At 37.9% G+C, this 19553-nt stretch overlaps 1 protein-coding gene across 1 annotated transcript; it reads right to left on the bottom strand.

Moving 5' to 3' along the window:
• Nucleotides 1-9535: 9535 nt before the first annotated feature.
• On the bottom strand, nt 9536-16872 carry ABHD12B (abhydrolase domain containing 12B). The gene is given in 4 exon segments (XM_029233971.1): nt 9536-10528; nt 10531-10799; nt 14098-14219; nt 16849-16872. Coding segments are annotated over 4 exon segments (1284 nt in total). The 3' UTR covers nt 9536-9659.
• Nucleotides 16873-19553: the final 2681 nt, after the last annotated feature.

Consider the following 19553-nt stretch of genomic DNA (forward strand, 5'->3'; position numbering starts at 1 on the left):
TATGTGTATGAGATATATTGTGTTCTGTATTTTTATTTGCTAAATCTGGCAACACTAAACCAGAGTGATATATCATAGGGCTGCTTTCTTCTCATAATGCAAGCCTCAGTTCAAAGATCTCTTCACAGGAAAAGATGCTCCAGGTCTCGTGCATGAGCTTTTTCTTATGACTCTACACTGTTTCTTTGTAGCATCTGTCATAATCCAAATTTACAGTATTATTTTTGTGGCATAACTTACTCCTTTATTTATTTACTTTTATTACCCAACTCCACTGCCATCTTGAGCATCTCTCTTATAGAAATATGGAGTGAGTATGGTATTTGAGGAACTGGGTTTAGTTTAAAGAAAGAGTGAGATTACTGCATTAGATCAATACAAAACTGGTAAATGTCTTACAAAGCAAGACGCTCATAACATTTGTTTGGTGTTACCATTTCTACAAAACAAAAAATAAACAAGCTAATAGTCACTTCACAGTGTCTGGAATGTACAAACAGAAAATAACAAAGTCAAACACAGAAATAAAATAATGCTTGGTTGGCCTTATTAAACACTGCACCAGTCTGTCAGTGAAAGGCCACATTGTACTGTCTTTTCCCTTATCTCCAAATTTTGGATACTTCTCTTCATCTCAATGACCTTTTTACTTGGATGGCAAGTCATTTTCTGTCATTATCATCTTGTAAGAAAATGGAAGGGTGGGAAAAGACAGAGAGCGGTCTTCTATCTGATTCAGAGAGATTATTATTAGACAAAATGATCAATATCCCCTAGGATTTGGTGGGAAATTACAATTATGTAGTAATTAATGCAAAGGTCTTTGCCAGAGTGGAAGGAGGAATGTTTGTTAGAATTGATTTATATCAGCATTTTATATATATATATATATATATATATATATATATACACTTATATATCTCAATTATTAAACACTTGCTAAACAAGTAGAAAGTGTAGAAGTTTGAACTGAAAAATAATAACCAGTTCTAAGCCAATTTGTTAGAAAACATTAAGCATTTCAAGTCTTTTTTCAAGGCAGGTAAAACAATGAGGACAACCTTTGAGCCAACAGCAAATTTTCCTTCAAAGCCAAATTTCTAAAAACTTGGTAAAGGCAATTTTAAGGTATAAAAGGTGGTTAAACAGTCTGTTTACTTTAGTAATTGATTTTTTTTATTGAAGTATACTTGTTTTACAAAGTTGTGTTAGTTTCAGGTGTACAGCAATGTGATTCTGTTATATATATATATATATATATATATATATATATATATATATATTCTTTTTCAGATTGTTTTCCATTATAGGTTTGTTGTTTTTTTTCTGGTACGCGGGCCTCTCACTGTTGTGGCCTCTCCCGTTGCGGAGCACAGGCTCCGTACATGCAGGCTCAGCGGCCATGGCTCACGGGCCTAGTCGCTCCGTGGCATGTGAGATCTTCCCGGACTGGGGCACGAACCCGTGACCCCTGCATCGGCAGGCAGACTCTCAACCACTGCACCACCAGGGAAGCCCTATATCCCTTTTTTATAAGATTATTTCCATCAAAGAAATATAAATTTAAGCAGCTCAGACTGAAATACATTTTCCTCTTACAGTTTATTTCCAGTCCCAGGTGGCTTCAGTGATGATTGGGTTTTTTTGGCTTCAGTGATGATTGGGGTTTTCTTTAATGGCGATCAGAAGGCAGAAAGATGAAGAACGCACAGCAATGAAAATGGATTAAAAAGATGAGGAATATCCAGCCTGGAAAAGTGCAGGTTAGAGGAACCACAAAAGCACCCATAGTGCCTGGAGTTCAGTCAGCAGGGAGAGGAGAAAACTCTAACCTTCTAACTGCCCAGGGTTCAGAAACTAGACCCCCACCACAGGAATGGAAATAGTTAGAAACTAGAAGTTTCTTCATGCAATACCTAAGCATGGACAGTGTGCTTCCAGGTCTACCGATGGACATACACTCTGATTGCTGGAGGATGCCACGGGCAGAGGAACATAGTAGACTTACCACGCGAGTGAGAGAGGCTGAGCGAGATCGCCAAGGTCGGCATCCTCAGGTCCCGGGAGTTTTCTAGTTTGTACCTCTTTTTCTTGGTTCTACAAGCTCTTCCAAGATTTTTACCAACTCCAAACATTTTAAAGATAATTATAGGATAAGGGTTATTCATGTTTAATCATTTTTTAAAAGCTATCTGTATGAAGTATGTTAGAGCAAAACATATGCACCAAGTTCTGCAGTTAATCTAAATTTAAGTAGCATGTATTGGGAAGACTGCAGGTTCCAAAGGCTGGAAAAATGAGTATGAATGGCAGCTTATTGAGTTACCTGATTATCAAGTTTGCATTTATAATCTGAGGTTAATGATGACAATTTGAATATGAGATTGTGGAATTTTAGTATATGTAAAGTAAACAGTGACTTTTAATCAATAGACTCAATAAATGGAATCTATTATTATGAAACATTATGTTATTTGATATTTTACAATAATAATGGTCATTTGTATGAGACCCTTTGTGTACTGAGCCCCAGAATGCCACCCATGAAATAGCAACTACCTGTCAAGTGGATGTTACCTTAATTTTAGACTATATAACTCAGAAAGAAATAAAATAACCTGGTTGGATAATAGAAAATATTAAGTAAAAACTCCAGAATGCACCTCTATTAAAAATGAGCAAATTGTCCTCACTAACTCAGTTTCTTTGTCTCAAACGTCATTATTTTTCCTTCTAACTTCAGAAAATAACAAATACATTGCAATGTGACTACTCTTCTAGTGGTCTGCACAAATTGCTACACAAATTCAGATAAGGAAGCCTCTGAATCTTTCTGGTTAGAAATGTTTATTGATGAAGTGGCATTCTAATTGCACCTTGCAGGATGGGGAATGGCTTCCCCAGAATAACAAAAAAAAGAAAATACAAGAGGAAGAAGGAGTATCTCATAGGAAGCACAATGGTATGAAAGCACATGGAATGCTGTGCACTTAGTAATGGAAACTCAGGGCACATGATTTGGGATGCCTAGAAGTGACTCTAGGAAAAGTGGGGGGAAAAGCTCTTAAACACTGGTAGGAGTTTGAAACTGAAGCTCTAGACAGTGGATGGCATTAGAGGTTGATAAAGCAGGGGAAAGAGACAAACAGATTTTTTTTTTAGAAAATCATGCTGGTGGCAGCAGTCACAGTAAAATGGGATCCATGAGAATTGAAAAAGAGAAACAAATCTAAGTCATAGTTTTGGAAATTTTAAAAGTTTAGAAGTAAAATTATCTCTCTTCACAGATGATATAATCTTATATGTAGAGATCCCCCTAAAGATTCCACAAAAAATTGATGTTTAAACAAATTCAGCAAAGTAGCAGGACACAAAGACAACACAAAAATCAGTTGCATTTCTGTATACTAACAATGAACAATCCAAAAGGGAAATTAAGAAAACAATTTTATTACAATAGCATCAAAAGAATAAAATACTTAAGAATTATCTTAACCAAGGAGGTGAAAGACTTATACAATGAAAACTACAATACATTGCTAAAAAATTAAAGACAATATCATGAAGATGTTTATAGATTAGAAGCCTTAATATGGTTAAGATGTCAATTCCTCAGATTAAAAAAAAAAAATCTCAATGATGTTTTTCACAGCAGTGGAAAAACCCACCCAAAAATTCATGTGGAATCTCAAGGGACCCCAGATAGCCAAAACAATCTTGAAAAGATAAAACAAACCTGGAGGAGTCACACTTCCTGATTTTATAACTTGCTGCAAAATTACAGTAATCAAAGCTGTGTGGGACTGGTATGAAGACAGACATATATATCAGCTGAATAGGACACAGAGCCCAGAATTAAAGCCCCACACATATGGGCAGATGATTTTCAATAGTGCTGAAAAGTAGAATGAAATCCACAGAATGAGAGAAAATATTTGAAATTTACATATCTGATACAGTAGTGATATACAGAGTATATAAAAAGAATTCCTAAAACTCATCAGGAAGACCCAAACAACTGGATTCAAAAAGGAGCAAAGGACTTGAAAAGACATTTTTCTAAAGAAGATACACAACTATCTAACAATTACATGAAAATATGCTTGACATCACTAATCACTAGGGGAATAAAAATCAAAACTGCAATAAGATACCATCTCATACCTATTAGAATTACTACTATAAAAACAAAACAAGGGTTTCCCTGGTGGCACAGTGGTTGAGAGTCCGCCTGCCGATGCAGGGCACGCGGGTTCATGCCCCGGTCCGGGAAGATCCCACATGCCGCGGAGCGGCTGGGCCCGTGAGCCATGACCGCTGAGCCTGCGCGTACGGAGACTGTGCTCCACAACGGGAGAGGCCACAACAGTGAGAGGCCCGCGTACCACCAAAAAAATAAATAAATAAAGCCAGAAATTAAGTGTTGGCACAAATGTGGAGAAACTTGTACCCTTGAATACTGCTGGTCAGAATCTAAAATGGTAAAACTCATGCAGAAAAGAGTATGGCAGTTCTTCGAAAAATAAAAATAGACTTACCATATGAACCATCAGTTCCACTTCAGGGTATATACCCAATAGAACTGAAAACAAGGGCTCAAAGAGATATTTGTACCTCCATGTTTATAGCACATTTTTCACAGTAGCCAAAATATGGAAACAATTCAAGTGTCCATCCATAGATGAATGGATAAGCAAAATGTGGTGTATATATACAATGGAATAATATTGTGTAAAAAAGGAAGGAAATTCTGACATATTTTACAACATAGGGGGACCTTGAAGACATTATTCTAAATGAATTAGCCAATTACAAAAATACAAATACTGTTTGATTCCACTTAAAAAATGTCCCCAGAGTAGTCAAAAATCATAGAGACAGACAAAAGATTGGTGTTGCCAGGGACTGGGGGAGGGGGAAATAGGAAGTTTTGTTCAATGGGTACAGAGTTTCAGTTTTGCATGATGAAGAGTTCTGAAGATTAATTGAACTTTTTTATTGTACTTTTCAAATCCAGAATTTCAAGTTGATTTCATTTTTATAATTTCTATCTCTTTATTGACATTCTTTACTATATGATACAACACTGTCTTCATACTTTCTTTAATTCTTTAGTCATGCTTGCTCTCCTTTAGTTCTGTGAACTTACTTATAATTGTTCTTTTGAGGTATTTTTTTCCTATTAAATCTGATATACGTTCTTATAGGCAGTTGTGTTTTGCTCTTTTTTTGCCAGTGTACATGTCATACTTATACTTTCATATTTCTTTGCATGATGATAGATAGATAGATAAAGATAGATATAGGTAATTTTTTTTTAAAAACTGGGCATTTTAGATAATATGTCAAATCTGATTACTGGTTCCTTCCCCATCCCAGGATCTTGTTATTGTTTGTTTTTTATTGTTGTTGTTGTTTTTTGTTTCTTTTGGGCTTTTTTGGCCATGCTGTGTGGCTTGTGGGGATGTTAGTTCCCCAACCAGGAATCAAACCCAGGCCCCGGTGGTGAAAGAACCAAGTCCTAACCACTGAACCACCAGAGAATTCCCAGGGTCTTGTTATTGTTATTAGCTGGTTTACCTTTTACTAACTGGCTGGATTATTTTAGTGAAGTTTTCCTCCCCATCCCCCTCCATACCCTACCCCCATCCTGTCCCAACCCCCGTGTTAAACCTCTGCTGTTGCTTCTCCAGGAAGTGCAGTTTGGTTTATGCCTATCACTCCCCAGCAAGGCAGTGATACTGGTGGGCCTCTCTTTCCTGTCTTCCCTGAACACACTCATTTGATGTATTTCTGGCTGATCCTGCTGTTGTTTTCACCAATGTCCCGGAACATTCATTGTTTACAACCTAATCTAATAAAACTGTGGCATATGGGAAGGCATTGTTTCTGAAGTCCAATTCAGTACTTGTTCTGACACCAGGAGGGCTCTTTCCAGCTGTCTTATTCCCCAGTTCTCTTCCTCAGACTATGTAGTCTATATAGTCTAGGCTGTATCTTCATTTAAACAAGGAATCTCCCCTAATTGCCTTTCACCATGACCTCCCCCACTGTTCTTGAGGTTACTCTTAGGTTTGAACTTCTTCATTCTCTCTCATAAATGAAGTCTTTTCCTTTGGGAAGAGAAATAGAGCTGTTTTACACCCTGCTTCTCCACCCCCCCCCCCCAAGGAAAATCTTTGAGCTAGGGTTTTGGAACTAGCGATGTCATCACATCAAGCTTCTGCCTGAGTGACACCCTCACAAAGATGACACCAGTGGAAGGTCTGCAAACATGCAAGCAGACGGATGCCCTCTCAGGTTTCCTCTCCCAGGGGGCGGGGGGCACCACCACTGTGCAACATGGGCAAAGGCAATGAGTGCCCCAGTATTCTCAGCTGCTGTGCCCAAGGCAAAGCCTCTCTTGCATGAGTGGAGGGTGGGTGGAGGAAGAAGGCCCCACCTCTTGACCACACTCACCCAGGACTTGACCTCAGGAACAGGTTGCAGGGGGAGGGATAAGAAACACTGAAGTCCAGCTTCCTCCATGTAGAAAGGAGCTGAGGGGCGCAGGTGCCCTGTGCTCTTGCTGCTGCACTCTGGAGCAGAGTCTGCCTTGTAGAGCTGAGATGGGGAAAGAGAGAGTACACTTGAGTCAAATGCCATACTCTCACTTCTTTTGCTGGAATTTCATAGATTTTCTTGAATTGATGTTTCTTCATCGGCTGTTTGTCCTTAGGATCATTTCAAGAGGCTTTTGATGGTTGATTTTCATCCTTTCCACAGTTAAACTGGGGGCAGGTGAGCAGACATCCACAAGCTGCCTCCACAGATGTTGCTCTTTTGTTGCTATGGTTCTGACTTTTGCAGAATGCCATGGAAATGTAATCATACAGTATGTAGTCTTTTCAGAAATGCTCCTTTCACTCAGAAATATGTACTTAAGATTTACTCAAGTCTTGATAGCTCATTTCTTTATATCAGTGGACAATATTCCATTGCATGGATAAACTAAAATCTTTTTATCTATTTGTCTATTAAAGATGAATTCTGGTAATTATGAATGAAGCTATAATACACAGTTAGCTACAAGTTTCTATGTGGACATAAGTTTTTAAATCAGTTTGGTAAATACCTAGGAGTATAATTTCTGGATCATATCATAAGGTTAGTTTTGGCTATTTAAAAAACTACCAAATTGTCTTCCAAAATTGTTGAACCATTTTGCATTTCCACCAAAAATAAATGAGAGTTCCTGTTACTCCATAATCTTGCCATCAATTGGACTAGCATGGAGAAAGAGAACCAGTAAGATGTATATGTATGTATGTATGTATGTATATTAATAAGATATATGTATTTATATATATAATATCTTATATATAAAAGTAAGCTATATATCTTTTATACATATCTTATGTTGATATATATCATATAGATAAAATAAGATATGCCTTATTTTTATATATGTTACCATTTATGAATTACACAATAACAACTGTAATCTTATTACAATAAGGTATATATCTTACATATGTGATATATATATATACATATACATGTGTGTGTGTGTGTGTGTGTGTGTGTGTGTATATATATATATATATATATATATATATATATATATATACATACATATATGGAGAGAGAGAGAGAGAGAGAGAGAGAAAGGTTATTTTAAGGAATTAGCTCATAAGGTTGTGAGGGCTCTAAGTCTGAACTCCATAGGGCAATCAGACAGGTTGGGAATTCAGGTAAGAGTTGATGTTGTGGTCTCATTTCTGAAATGTGCAGGGTTGTCTAGAAACGTAGGCAGGGTTTCTATGTAGCTCTCCTGAGGCCAAATTTCTTCTTCTTTAGAAAACTGCAGGCTTTGTTTCTAAGGTCTCAAACTGATTGGATGAGGTGAATTCAGTTCATGGAGGGTAACTTGCCCTCTTCAATGTCTACTGATTTAAATATTCCTCATATGTAAAAAATATCCTCACAGCATCCTTTAGCCCAGGGTTTGACCCAACAACTAGGCAAGTAGCCTAGCCAAGTTGACACGAAATTAACCATTACATTGGGATTTGATTTTAGCTATTCTAACAAGTGTATAGTGGCACCTCCTTGTTATTTTAGCTTGCATTTCTCTAATGACTTCTTTCAAATTCTCTCATAGGCAGTTGTGTGTTGCTCATTTCTTTCCAGTGTATGTGTCACAATTATACTTTCATGCTTCTATGCAGGCTACATATTTTTTTAAGAAACTGGGCATTTTAGACAATATATTGTATCAAATGTGGTTACTGGCTATCACCTTAAAGAGAATATTTTGTTCCGGCTTCTATGATGTGTGCTTTCCATGCAATCACTGTTTTCATTCCCAGAACAATCCTTTGAAACAAGTACACTAATTAGGGTCATATTCCAGAAGACAAAGTGAGGATGAATGTGAAGGAGCTTGCTGATCACCCCATGCTCCACAAAGACTCCCACACAAGCCACGGCACCACACGGAAGGGGGAGGGTGGGGCAGGGAGAGAAGGTGAAGAACTTGGTGTTGAACATGCTAAATTTCAGGAAAAAATGTACCCATAAATGGTTATTGAGAATCTCCCTAAAATAGTGTTTCACTGGACTGCTCAGGTGAAGCTAGGTTTTGCTGTAAGAATCACCCCTCAAATCTCCATGACTAATCCTGCTAGGGTGAATATTCGCTGCTGGTCTGAGCAGTAATGTAGGGCACTGCTGCTGGGGAAGGGGCTGAGCGAGATAGCGTCTTTGATGCTGAGGCTCCAGAAGGTCAGTCCATGAACATCCTTGACACTGTGGGAGGGAAGAGACGCCTGAGTGTCCTGTTCAGCTCTCTTGTTCTGCTGGACATGACACATCACCTTCATCTGTAGCCCACCGTCTAGAATTTGTCACTGGGTTCTGCCCAACCACAGTAGGACTGGGAGGTGCATGAGGACATGTAAAATTCTGGCTCAGCCACCATTCCTGCAACAATGGCAAGGAATACTACTTTTATCTATTTTTTTAAAGAGTAACACATAAGAATTTATGCCCCTTTTATACAATAGCTACTTTTTCATCCCTTACTAAGAGTGCTTTTCACTTCGTGTTTCATATTATATCTACACGTATGGCCTTTTATGACAAAAGGATCTGTGGTGGAAAATTCTAGTGATACCACTCATTGAGAAAGGTAAAAAAAAAAATGTAATAAAATTACAATGCATACAAAAGCACTAAACTGACATCTTTCATTTCAAATAATATAGAAAACAAGATACTAATGTATTCAGAAGGAACTTGATCCTGGAAAACAACTAAACACTGCATATAATACACTTTTAATTGTACTTATGGGCTTGCACAAAGCAAGGGGAATCTCCAAGAGGCAAAAAATAATCTGAATGAAAACAAGAGCTGAAAAAAGCAAATGTCAACATGAATCCTATAAACAAGAGTCTAAGCATTGGGCCAACAACAAACTGACAGAGGAGAACTTGAAATATTTTTATTTATTTATTTTTTCCCAGCATCCATACTTTTCTTTACTAAAAGGCAAGTGTCTTGTAGAAATGTCAGTAACTTCAGCTCACCCAAGCAGCCCAGTACAGTTTTACATAAGAAATATACATCACAAGTGGGGTTTGGAGCAAGTCTTTGCTCTCCGCTGTACTCACACCTCATGCCCACTGCTGGCTCAGGAAATCTCTCATGGTTTTTAACAGTGTGGAGCTTTTACAAAGGAAGTTGTGTTGGAAGCCAGGAGGAAAGATTACCATCTTCACCCTCTCTTTGTTCCTATATGCATTGTGTGAAATTTCATAGAGCTTTTTTCCAAATTCCAAAGACACTGTTTCATCATCCTCACCGTGTATGATAAGAAGGGGAGAAGACAGGAATTTAACATTTTCATCTTTGAGGGAGACTAGTTCCTCTTTCCTCAGGGCATCCATAACTGTGCTTAAAAATCCTGGAAGTTTCCGGTAAATCTTTAACAAGGGATAATTGATACTTGCAACCCATATGTTGGTAAATGGAGCTTCCAGGATAATAGTATCAACTGGGAATCCTTCCCCTTCTAGAACTTTTGCAGCATTTGTTGTAACTCCTGTTCCCAGAGAGTGGCCCCAGAGACACACCGGGGTGGTACCACTTCTTGCCTTGGTCCACTCGTAGACACAAATAGTATCTGAAGTCAGCCCCTCCTCCATCAGCTTACCCGTCGAGTCCCCAAACCCTCTATAGTCAACAGACGAGACATGAAAACCACCATCACTCAGCACCTTTACTATCTCAAGTCTATGAGGAGCTGTCCTGTGTTCTGCACTGCCATGAAGATAAACAATAATTGGGTTGCCATCATGGAGAGCTGCTTCATACCAGCTACGGCCCTTCCCCTTAGCATCCTCCCCCCGGCAGCTAGGAACTGTGTGCCAGATACCCAGAATCACCCTAGGTTCAACTTTGATGTAGAAGTTCACTGTGTGAGGAATCTTTAACTCTGGTTTCTTTAAATCCGCAAGAAATGGTGCTCTGAAAAGGTTGAAAATAGCATGTTCATCAGAGGAGGGAAAATATGTTCTTTTAATGATTTACTTATAAAGCTGGTACCCAGAGTGGAAGTTTTTCTTCTGAGTGTTGAACAGGAGTATGGGAAAGATCTCAGGTTCTGTGCGACCATGTACCACCACGCGGTCACGCAGCCCTGCTTGCCTGTCTCCACGCCGCATCGCAACCCGATCCACCGCGGCCGCAGCCGCGGGAGCTGCCGCTGTAGCCCGGAGCTGCGCCCGGCCGCCCGCCTCCCCGGCGGGGACGGCCTGGAATATTTTTAGAATAAACTAGAGATTCTGAAAGTTGGCCAGAGTGGTCCCGCTTGGGTAATACTCTGATTCCAGACAGAAGAAAATGCTCCTGGAAGAAAACAGCCACGATTTTTGTCCCTGGATTTCCACAGATTAATTTCAACAAACGGGAGATCAGAATAAAATATCCTAAACACACAGGAAAAGAAACCACTATAAGAAAGAGTCACCAACAAATAACAGAGTTGGTTATCAGATACAGAATATAAAATAACTCTAACTGAAAATATTTGAAAAGATGTAGCACAAAATACAAATTTGTAAAACTCCAAACTCAAACAGTGCATTAAACATCCATCTCAGAGCTCATGAGAAACCTAGTGGGTTGGCAGGTATATGTAAGGAAATAATCCAGAATGTAATAAAAAGTAACGAGATGATGGAAGAAAAGTTAAGAGATGAAACCCAAAGAGAAAGTCACACTGATATTTGAACAGGAGTTCAAGAGAGAGGAGAGCTGTGGCAATAATTGATTAGATGAATGGCTGAGAATTTCCTAGAAATGATTAAAAAGTACAAACTCACAAGTACAGAAAGTACTATGTATGTCCTAAGATAAAGAAAGAAAAGGAAAGGAAATGAAGAAAAAACAAGAAACCAGAAATTCTTTCTTAGACATATTTTAGTGAAACTATAGACAAAATAGCAAAGAAAAGACAAAGTTAATTGAAGCAGACCATGAGAAATGATAGCTCACTTACAAAGAAATGTCAGTGTGTTGAGCAACAGATTTACAACTGCAAAAATAGAAGCCAAAAAATGGTAGCGTAACATCTCCAAGAGACAGTTAAGGAATATCTGTGAACCTAGAATTGTATATCCAGCAAAATAACTTCTCAAGAGACAAGGTGACATGAGGATATTCTCAGAGGAATACAAATAAACATTTTCTTTTAATTTATTTGTTGAACTTTAAGTTGAACTTTGTTGAACTTAACAAAGAAGAAAAGTGATCCCTAAAAAAAGACAACACATTAGAAAATCTAAACAAACATTGTATATAAAGGAACATTAATGATAAAAATTAGGACAGAATTAAGAGGACTGAATTGAAATGTTGTCAGTAGTAAGATGTGAGGAGTTAAAATATTATAAGTACCCATTAAAATTTCAAAATTAACCACTAAAACAATAGAAATGAGAAATTGAGTAAATTAGTTCCAAGCCAGCTGATGGAAAATATGTAATAAAGAAAAAAAAAATTAAATTGGTCTTTAAAAAGGCAAAAAAGAGGTAATAAAATCATATCAAGGCAAAAAGAAATTTTTATATACATGTCTATATATTATTACATATATAGACATATATATGTGTGTGAATGTGTCATTAAAAATATTATATAAATGGCCTAACTTGAGGTTTAAAGCAATTTTTCAGATAGGGTGCAGGAAAAATTTATTTCTATAATATTTTTAAGTGACATAATTGAAGCATGAGCACATGGAACACCCAACGCTATGTACAAGAATATCAGAGCAGCACTGGTTAAATAGTCCAACTAGAAGCTACGCATACTCCCATTTCCTGAGAATGGATACATAAACTCAGGTAAAATAAGCAAATGCAATAGCGTTGAGGAATCTCACAAACACAGTGTTCAAGTTCAGTAAACCAGGCACAAAAGAGTACACATTTTGTTGTCCCCTTTATGTAAAATTCAATTGCTGGCCAAACTAGAGTGTGAAGTCATGATGGTAGTCAACCCTGGAGTATGGGTGGTAATTGAAACGGGGCACGGAGCGAATGCCTGGGATGCTGGAAGTGTTCTGTCTGTCTGCTTTTACTCTGTGTGGTGGTTGCTTGGGTGTGTTCAGTTTGTCAGAGCTTATCAAGCTTAAGATTTGACTGTATATGTGTTATACTTCAGTAATATGTTTTCAAAAGTCATGGGAGTTTGAAAAACTCTGTGTGTGTATGATCACATCAAAAAATAAAGTCCAGAAAATCTAAGATGTATATTAATATTAGACCTGTATTGTATTGATATTGGACAAAAAGACATAGGACAAAGGCATCATTATGGGATAAATGCATGGGAAGTCCAAAAAAAAATATGAAATAATGTAAATATAAAGCAAGTTGTAAGTGAAGCTGACAAACCCACTGTCAAATCAGGAGTGCTCAACTGGTTTTTAAAGTACTGAAAGTTCAAAGTGATTAAAGTTTAGTTAGAAAGATACTTTGCATAAAAAAATTAATGTCTTGATTTATTGGAATAATATAGATAGTACCCTACACCCATGTGACATTTACAAAATTTAACTTCTTATTAGGCATAGGCAATATGTCAAGTGGCAAAAACTGGAAATATTTTATATTAATTAGTCCATATTATAATTAAATTAGAATTTTATAAAAGAGAGGATAAATGTAAAACCTCCATACAGTAAAAGGAAAACAATGTTTTTAAATACCTCATAGATATAAGAAGAAATTACAGTAGAAATGTAAAAACATACTTGTAACTAAAAAATAATGAAAGTAGAATACACTAATACTTGTGGAACTCAGCTAAAATGATGCTTAAAGGAAAACAAAAGCATTAAATACTACATGAGGAAGTAGGAATGAGGGAATGTTTGTGAACTAAGCATAAATTTAAGTTTTAAAAAATAACAGAATAGATATCAAAATAACTGATGATAGGGGAAAAAATGGAGAATGTTAACTAACGAAACAAAAAACTAACCACAAAAGCGAAATCAAGAAAACAAAAGACAAACCTCTACCAAGATGGATGGAGATGAAGGATGATGAGGAGGAGATTTAGGAGCAAAAATCACTGCTATGAAGAACGAAAAGTGGGAAATGGCATAGGACCATCAGATATTGATATTTTAATGAGATAATAAAAGCCAACACATTTGACAATTTTGTCAGAATAGAAAGATTTCTAGAAAAATATAACATCCTGGAAGTCTTATAATCATTAAAAAGCTGAATCAGTAGCTACAAGTCAACCCATGAAGAAAACATTAGTATCAAATGTTTTAAAACTGAATTCCATTACCTTTCAAGGAACAGATTATTGTAATATTGGTCAACCTCTCCCAATAAATCAAAAAACAGCAATTCACTCCATGAGAGCACTAAAAACTCAGTGTCAAAGCAGACAAGGTGAGATAGAGAACAGAAAATTTCAGAATGAATACTATTTATGTTCCTATATTTTTCAAAGTACATAGAAGAACCCAAATACTATTAATGTTGATATTTATAGATAATCTTTATTGATCACATATTGTGTGCTAACGCCATTCTTAGTGCTTTATAGGCTATGTCATTCAGTGTCACAGCAGTGAATGGGATAGGTGTGGCCCTCAGTTTAGAGACCAGAGGTATGAGGGTCAGGGCAAGTACATGTTCTGCTTCAGGCTACAGGGGACACAAGTGGAACACGAGTTAGAACGCGGTCTAACTCACAGTCCACACTCAGCATGACACTCCCAGGTGGTTGCTCAACTTTTGTCCTTCTAAAGCAACTTATAGTAACAGATTTTAGAATAGAGCCAGACATTCCCATCATTTATACTGATGGAAAGGAAACATAGCCATGTTTTACCCAAAATAATGGATACATTTTTTAATTCCTTTTTTTTAAACATGCTAGTTTATAGTCACTTTCTGGTTTCTTTATTTTTCAACAGTTTTGTGGTCTTCATTGAGATGGAATGTTATATTAACATATTTTTCTACATAAGATCTGAACAGAGATTGATATAAAAATTTAGATTGCTCTAGAAAGCAGATGCAATGATTACATTAAGGGAATGATTTGCTCATGAATGTGACATTCTTATAGTGGTCTATACACAACCACCATAAGCAAATGTTTGTGCAAATGACTTGAGCAGTAAAATCTGATATATCAAACAGTACTCTTTAGACCTTGTAATGCATCTGTCAAATCACTTCATCTATTGTTAGAATATCTTTGACTCTATAAAACTCCAGGAATGGTAATTGAGAGAGAGAGAGAGAGAGAGAGAGAATCACAGGTAAGGACAATTGGCATTATAACCATGCAGACATATTTGTCCTGTAAAAAGTAGATTTGTACTGATTTCCTATTAGAGCTGTAAAAGTACATGGTTCAATTTTTAAAGATATTTGAATTGTGTATTGCTCTCATGCCATTTTCAGGTGATCACACTGAAACGAAATAGAAGACATTAAGCCTAGCATCTCTTTTCTGTAAAATGGAATTACTTTTCTGAAATCATTGCAATGGTAAAGTCCTTTTTTTCCAATTTTTGGACATTTCATTTTATAGTGAATGTTTCTGTGTGTGTCATGGAATTACTACATTAAAATCCAGTGAACATAGCAAGCAGTGATGAGGAGTCAAACCAGTGTATAGTCTGATTTTATACATTTTGAAGGAAGTACATTTTTCTACCCTCGAGCAGTATATGGAGCTAAAGAAGAGGTATGTCCTCATTTGTATCAGTGAAGATGAAGAACAATTAAACAGTTGTGTCAAATAATATAAGCAGATTTCCATCAGTTATGTTCACATAGAAACTTAGGGAGTTTTTCATAGACAAAATTAAATTTTCACTTCCTACTATTTTTGAACAAAATTATCTCCAAGTTTTTATTGTAGTACTTAGTTTTGTACTTGAATGTCAGTGATCAGTAGCTGGTATGTTTTTACTCCTTCCCAAGCTAGGAAAATAACAAGTCTTATAAAAGAGAAATGGGAAGAGTTACAGTAGTAGATGATGCTCCTATGATATTCTACTAAAAGTAGCCTGTACAAAGAACTCTGTCCATTTCCAAATGTACAGGCTCAAGTCAGGCTCTTATCTGAAGGTCATCCATAGGACCTGTACTGAATTCTACACTCCTAAAGTATCTCTCATAAATAACCACAAAAAGGATTTATGTTACCTTAAACTCTCTCATCACTGACCACCAAGATATATAAAAACACACATTAATGATTTATGTGCCCCAAATCTCCTTGGCAGGAAAAAATAAGAGAACAAAAATCAGACAGAAAACTCATACTATTTTCCTTTAGCAGGTATGCTCAATAGACCAGGAAGGGGAAGAAATACACTTGAAAAGTACTTGTATTAATGTAAGTCAAAACACCTCAGACCTGAGAACTTAAATTTCTGTTTTCTGAATCCCAAACTGAATGTTTTATTTCCGCATTCTAAATTCCATATACTGAATATTTGAGAAAAAGGCGACATCCACTTGATTACAATAGCTTTTTTGCTACACACAATTGGAGAACAATAGAAAATTCTGTTATTCATTCAATAAACAAAACTTTATTTAGTACCACCTCAATGCCAGGCACTATAGTCTGTGAAGTTTAATAGTGAGTGAAGGACATTGATAGTTAGAAAGGTGATTGCAATATAGTTGGTTCACAATCTTGTCTTAGTTTCAGGTGTACAGCATAGTGATTCAAGATTTTTATAGATTATACTCCATCTAAAGTTATTATAAAATAATGGCTATATCTCCCTGTGCTGCACAGCATACACTTGTATCTTGTTTATTTTGTACATAGTAGTTTGTGTCTCTTAATCCCCTACCCCATCTTGCCCCTCCCTGCTGCTGCTCACTGGTAACCACCAGTTTGTTCTCTATATATGTGAGTCTGTTTCTGTTCTGTTATATACATTTATTTTAGTTTTGTAGATTCCACATATAAGTCTGTCTGACTTATTTCATTAAAAAAAGAAGGTGATTTGAATAAAGTGTGATGATCACTTTCCCAGAGTATATGAACAGAGTACAAAGAAAGGTTGGGCTTAGGCATTGTAGAAAAAGCTTCCAGAAGGTTCTGAGGAAATGGGGATGAGCAGAAGGTAGGACTTCCATGCCCCTCCCCACACCAGTGATGGATAATTTTATGTGTCAGCTTGACTGGGCTAAGAGTTGCCCAGATAGCTGGTGAAGCATTTTTTCTGGGTGTGTTTGTGAGAGTGATTCCAGAGGTATTAGCATTTGAATCATTAGGTTGAATAAAGACATCACTCACCAATGCAGGTAGCCAACATCCCATTCATTAAGGGCATTAAGAGAAGAAAAAGCAGGGGAAAGCCAGATTTGTTCTCTGCATGAGCTGGGCATCCCGCTTCTCCTATGCTCAGGACAGGAGTGCTCCTGGGTCTTGGGACTTTGGACTGGCACTTGTTCTCAGGCCTTCATGTTTGGGCTTGAACCGCACCACAACGCTTCTGGGCTTCCTGCTTGCAGATGGCAGATTGTGGGACTTAGCCTCCATAGTCATTCATAGCCTTACAATAAGTCCCTTTCTACGTATCTATATATGTCCTATTGGTTTGTTTTCTCCAGAGAACCTTGATCAGTGCATCCCCAAAGGAGAGCCACCAACTGAGGGCTGCGGGAAAGAGAACACACCAGGAACAGGTAGCTCAAAGGAAACAAATGTGGTCACAGGAAGTGTGAGAGAGGGAGCAGACCCCATCACATGGAGTCTCTTAGCCAAGCTTGGAACTGAGTCTGAGGAAAACCATTTGCCAGTTAAGTGTTTAAACAAGGACACTTATGATCTAGAAGTGTCCCTGTGGTTAAGATTTGGAAAATTAATTAGAGGAGACAAGGAGAGTGGCTACAAGTCACGGATATGGGAAGGGCGGGATGGTGAAAGCCTAAGGAAGAAGATATGCTTCCAGTTGTGAATGTGTGATTCGGATAAGAGAGAATAAATTGCTGGTGATCTGTGTTGCATGTGAGACCCACAGGGGAGTGGGTGGGAGGAGGGTTTGATAACAAGGACGGATGCTTCCTGAGGGGGTGAATCGCTGCATTAGTCAAAGTTCTCCAGAGAAACAAACCAATAGGATATGCATATATGTAGAGAGATTACTTTTAAGAAATTGGCTCAGGCAATTGTGGGGGCTGAAAGGTTCAAATCTGCAGTGTAGGCTGGCAGGCTGGAGACCCAGGAGGGACTCTGTTGCAGATGACTTCTGAATGCAGTCTGCGAGGAATTCCTTGTGCTTGAGGCAGCCAGTGTTTTTGTTCTATTCTGGCCTTCAACTGTCTGGATGATCCCTACACACATTATAGAGAACAATCAGCTCAAGGTTAACAAATTTAAATACATAAATCTCATCCCAAAACACCCTTTCAGTTGACACATAAAATTACCCATCATGAGGCCACACTTTGTCAACTTGGCACTCATATGCATCTCCTTAAACCATACTTAATCTCCAGATAAAGACAATAACAAAGTCATAATTTCAGCTAACATGATACAACTGTCCTGCATACACCTGAAAATGTACTAACACTTTCCCAGAGGAGGACAAAAAGTCCTTGCATGATGTTTATTCTTCTCCTTGATATTTCAAAACTACAATGCTACGATGGAAACATTACAATTCTTAAATACTATGGTATAAAAATCAATATATCTTATGTTCCTCAATAAAGGGTTAAAGAAGGAAGAAAGCCAAGATGCTTACTACACACACACACTCATAACAAAATAACGATGAAACACTCATGACAGTTATGGTCCTCATTTCTGAAGCAGGTCATGTGCTGGAGCTGGTATTTATAACTACTTTCCTCTACTAATTCACTTTGCTTCAATAAGCACCTCAGCTGGTCATGGTTCTTTGCCTGGTGGGGTGACCCAAGCCTTCATTCCTGAGGGGTCTGGGCCATTAGTAGTCCTGCCTGGATTGGGTTTTTGTAGTTTTCCATTGACCTTAACCACAGGGCATGGTAATACTAAGAAACACCCTAGGGATCTCTTGTATTCCAGACATACTTTTCATTACCTCTATTGTGGAGTAGACCTCCAATTTCCCCTTGGAAGACAGGATCAGTCATCCCATCCAGCAGAGTAACAACTACCTTTTTTGCCTCTTGATTAACAGGCATGAGGAATCCAAGGTGGCTGGGGAGAAGTCTTCACTTGTGGTTCAACTGAGCCTTTATCATGTCTCCTTCCCTTTTGTAACAAAGACATCTAGGCCATCAGAATATAAGGTAATGGGAAGAGGAAGCAATGATTGTTCTAGTAGGTGACCAGGGGTATAGCGAGTGATGCCACTCCCATTTCCACCCCTTGACCCCTGGACCCATCAATCCTGGCCATTGGAGAAGTAACGCTGTATTTTGGATGCTGATTCAGAGCATATACAGTCTCCTGGAGAAACTTTCCCCATTTATGCAAAGTATTTCCACCAGCTGAGATTGTAAATGAGTCTTCAAAAGGCCAATTTACTTTCTCTCAATACAGCTCCTTCAGGATAGGGGGAAACATGGTAAGACCAGTGAATTCTAGGAGCAGAGGCTCATTGCTGCTCCTCATTTCCTATGAAGTTAGTTCCTTGATCAGAAACAGTGCAGGGTGGAATATAAAGATGGTGGATAGGCATTCTGTAAGTTCACAGACAGTAGTGTTAGCAGAAGCATTGTGTGCAAGGAAGCCAAATTCATATCCAGAGGGTCTATTCCATGAAGAACAAAATGTTGCCTGTTTTTGGATGGAAGTTGTCCAATGTAACCAACTTGCTACAAGTAGCTGGCTGATCACCCCGGGAAATGGCGCCATATGGGGGTCTCTGCTGCTGGCAGATTAAGCACCCAGCAGTAGCCATGGCCAGTGCAGCCTTGGTGAGTGGCAGCCCACATTGCTGAGTCTGTGCTTAATCTCCATGTCTGCCACCAGGGCCACTTTGTTCATGAGCCCACTGGGTGATG

Source organism: Monodon monoceros, unplaced genomic scaffold (genome assembly GCF_005190385.1).
Source record: "Monodon monoceros isolate NGI ecotype Baffin Bay Population unplaced genomic scaffold, NGI_Narwhal_1 Super_Scaffold_2, whole genome shotgun sequence".
NCBI lineage: Eukaryota > Metazoa > Chordata > Mammalia > Artiodactyla > Monodontidae > Monodon > Monodon monoceros.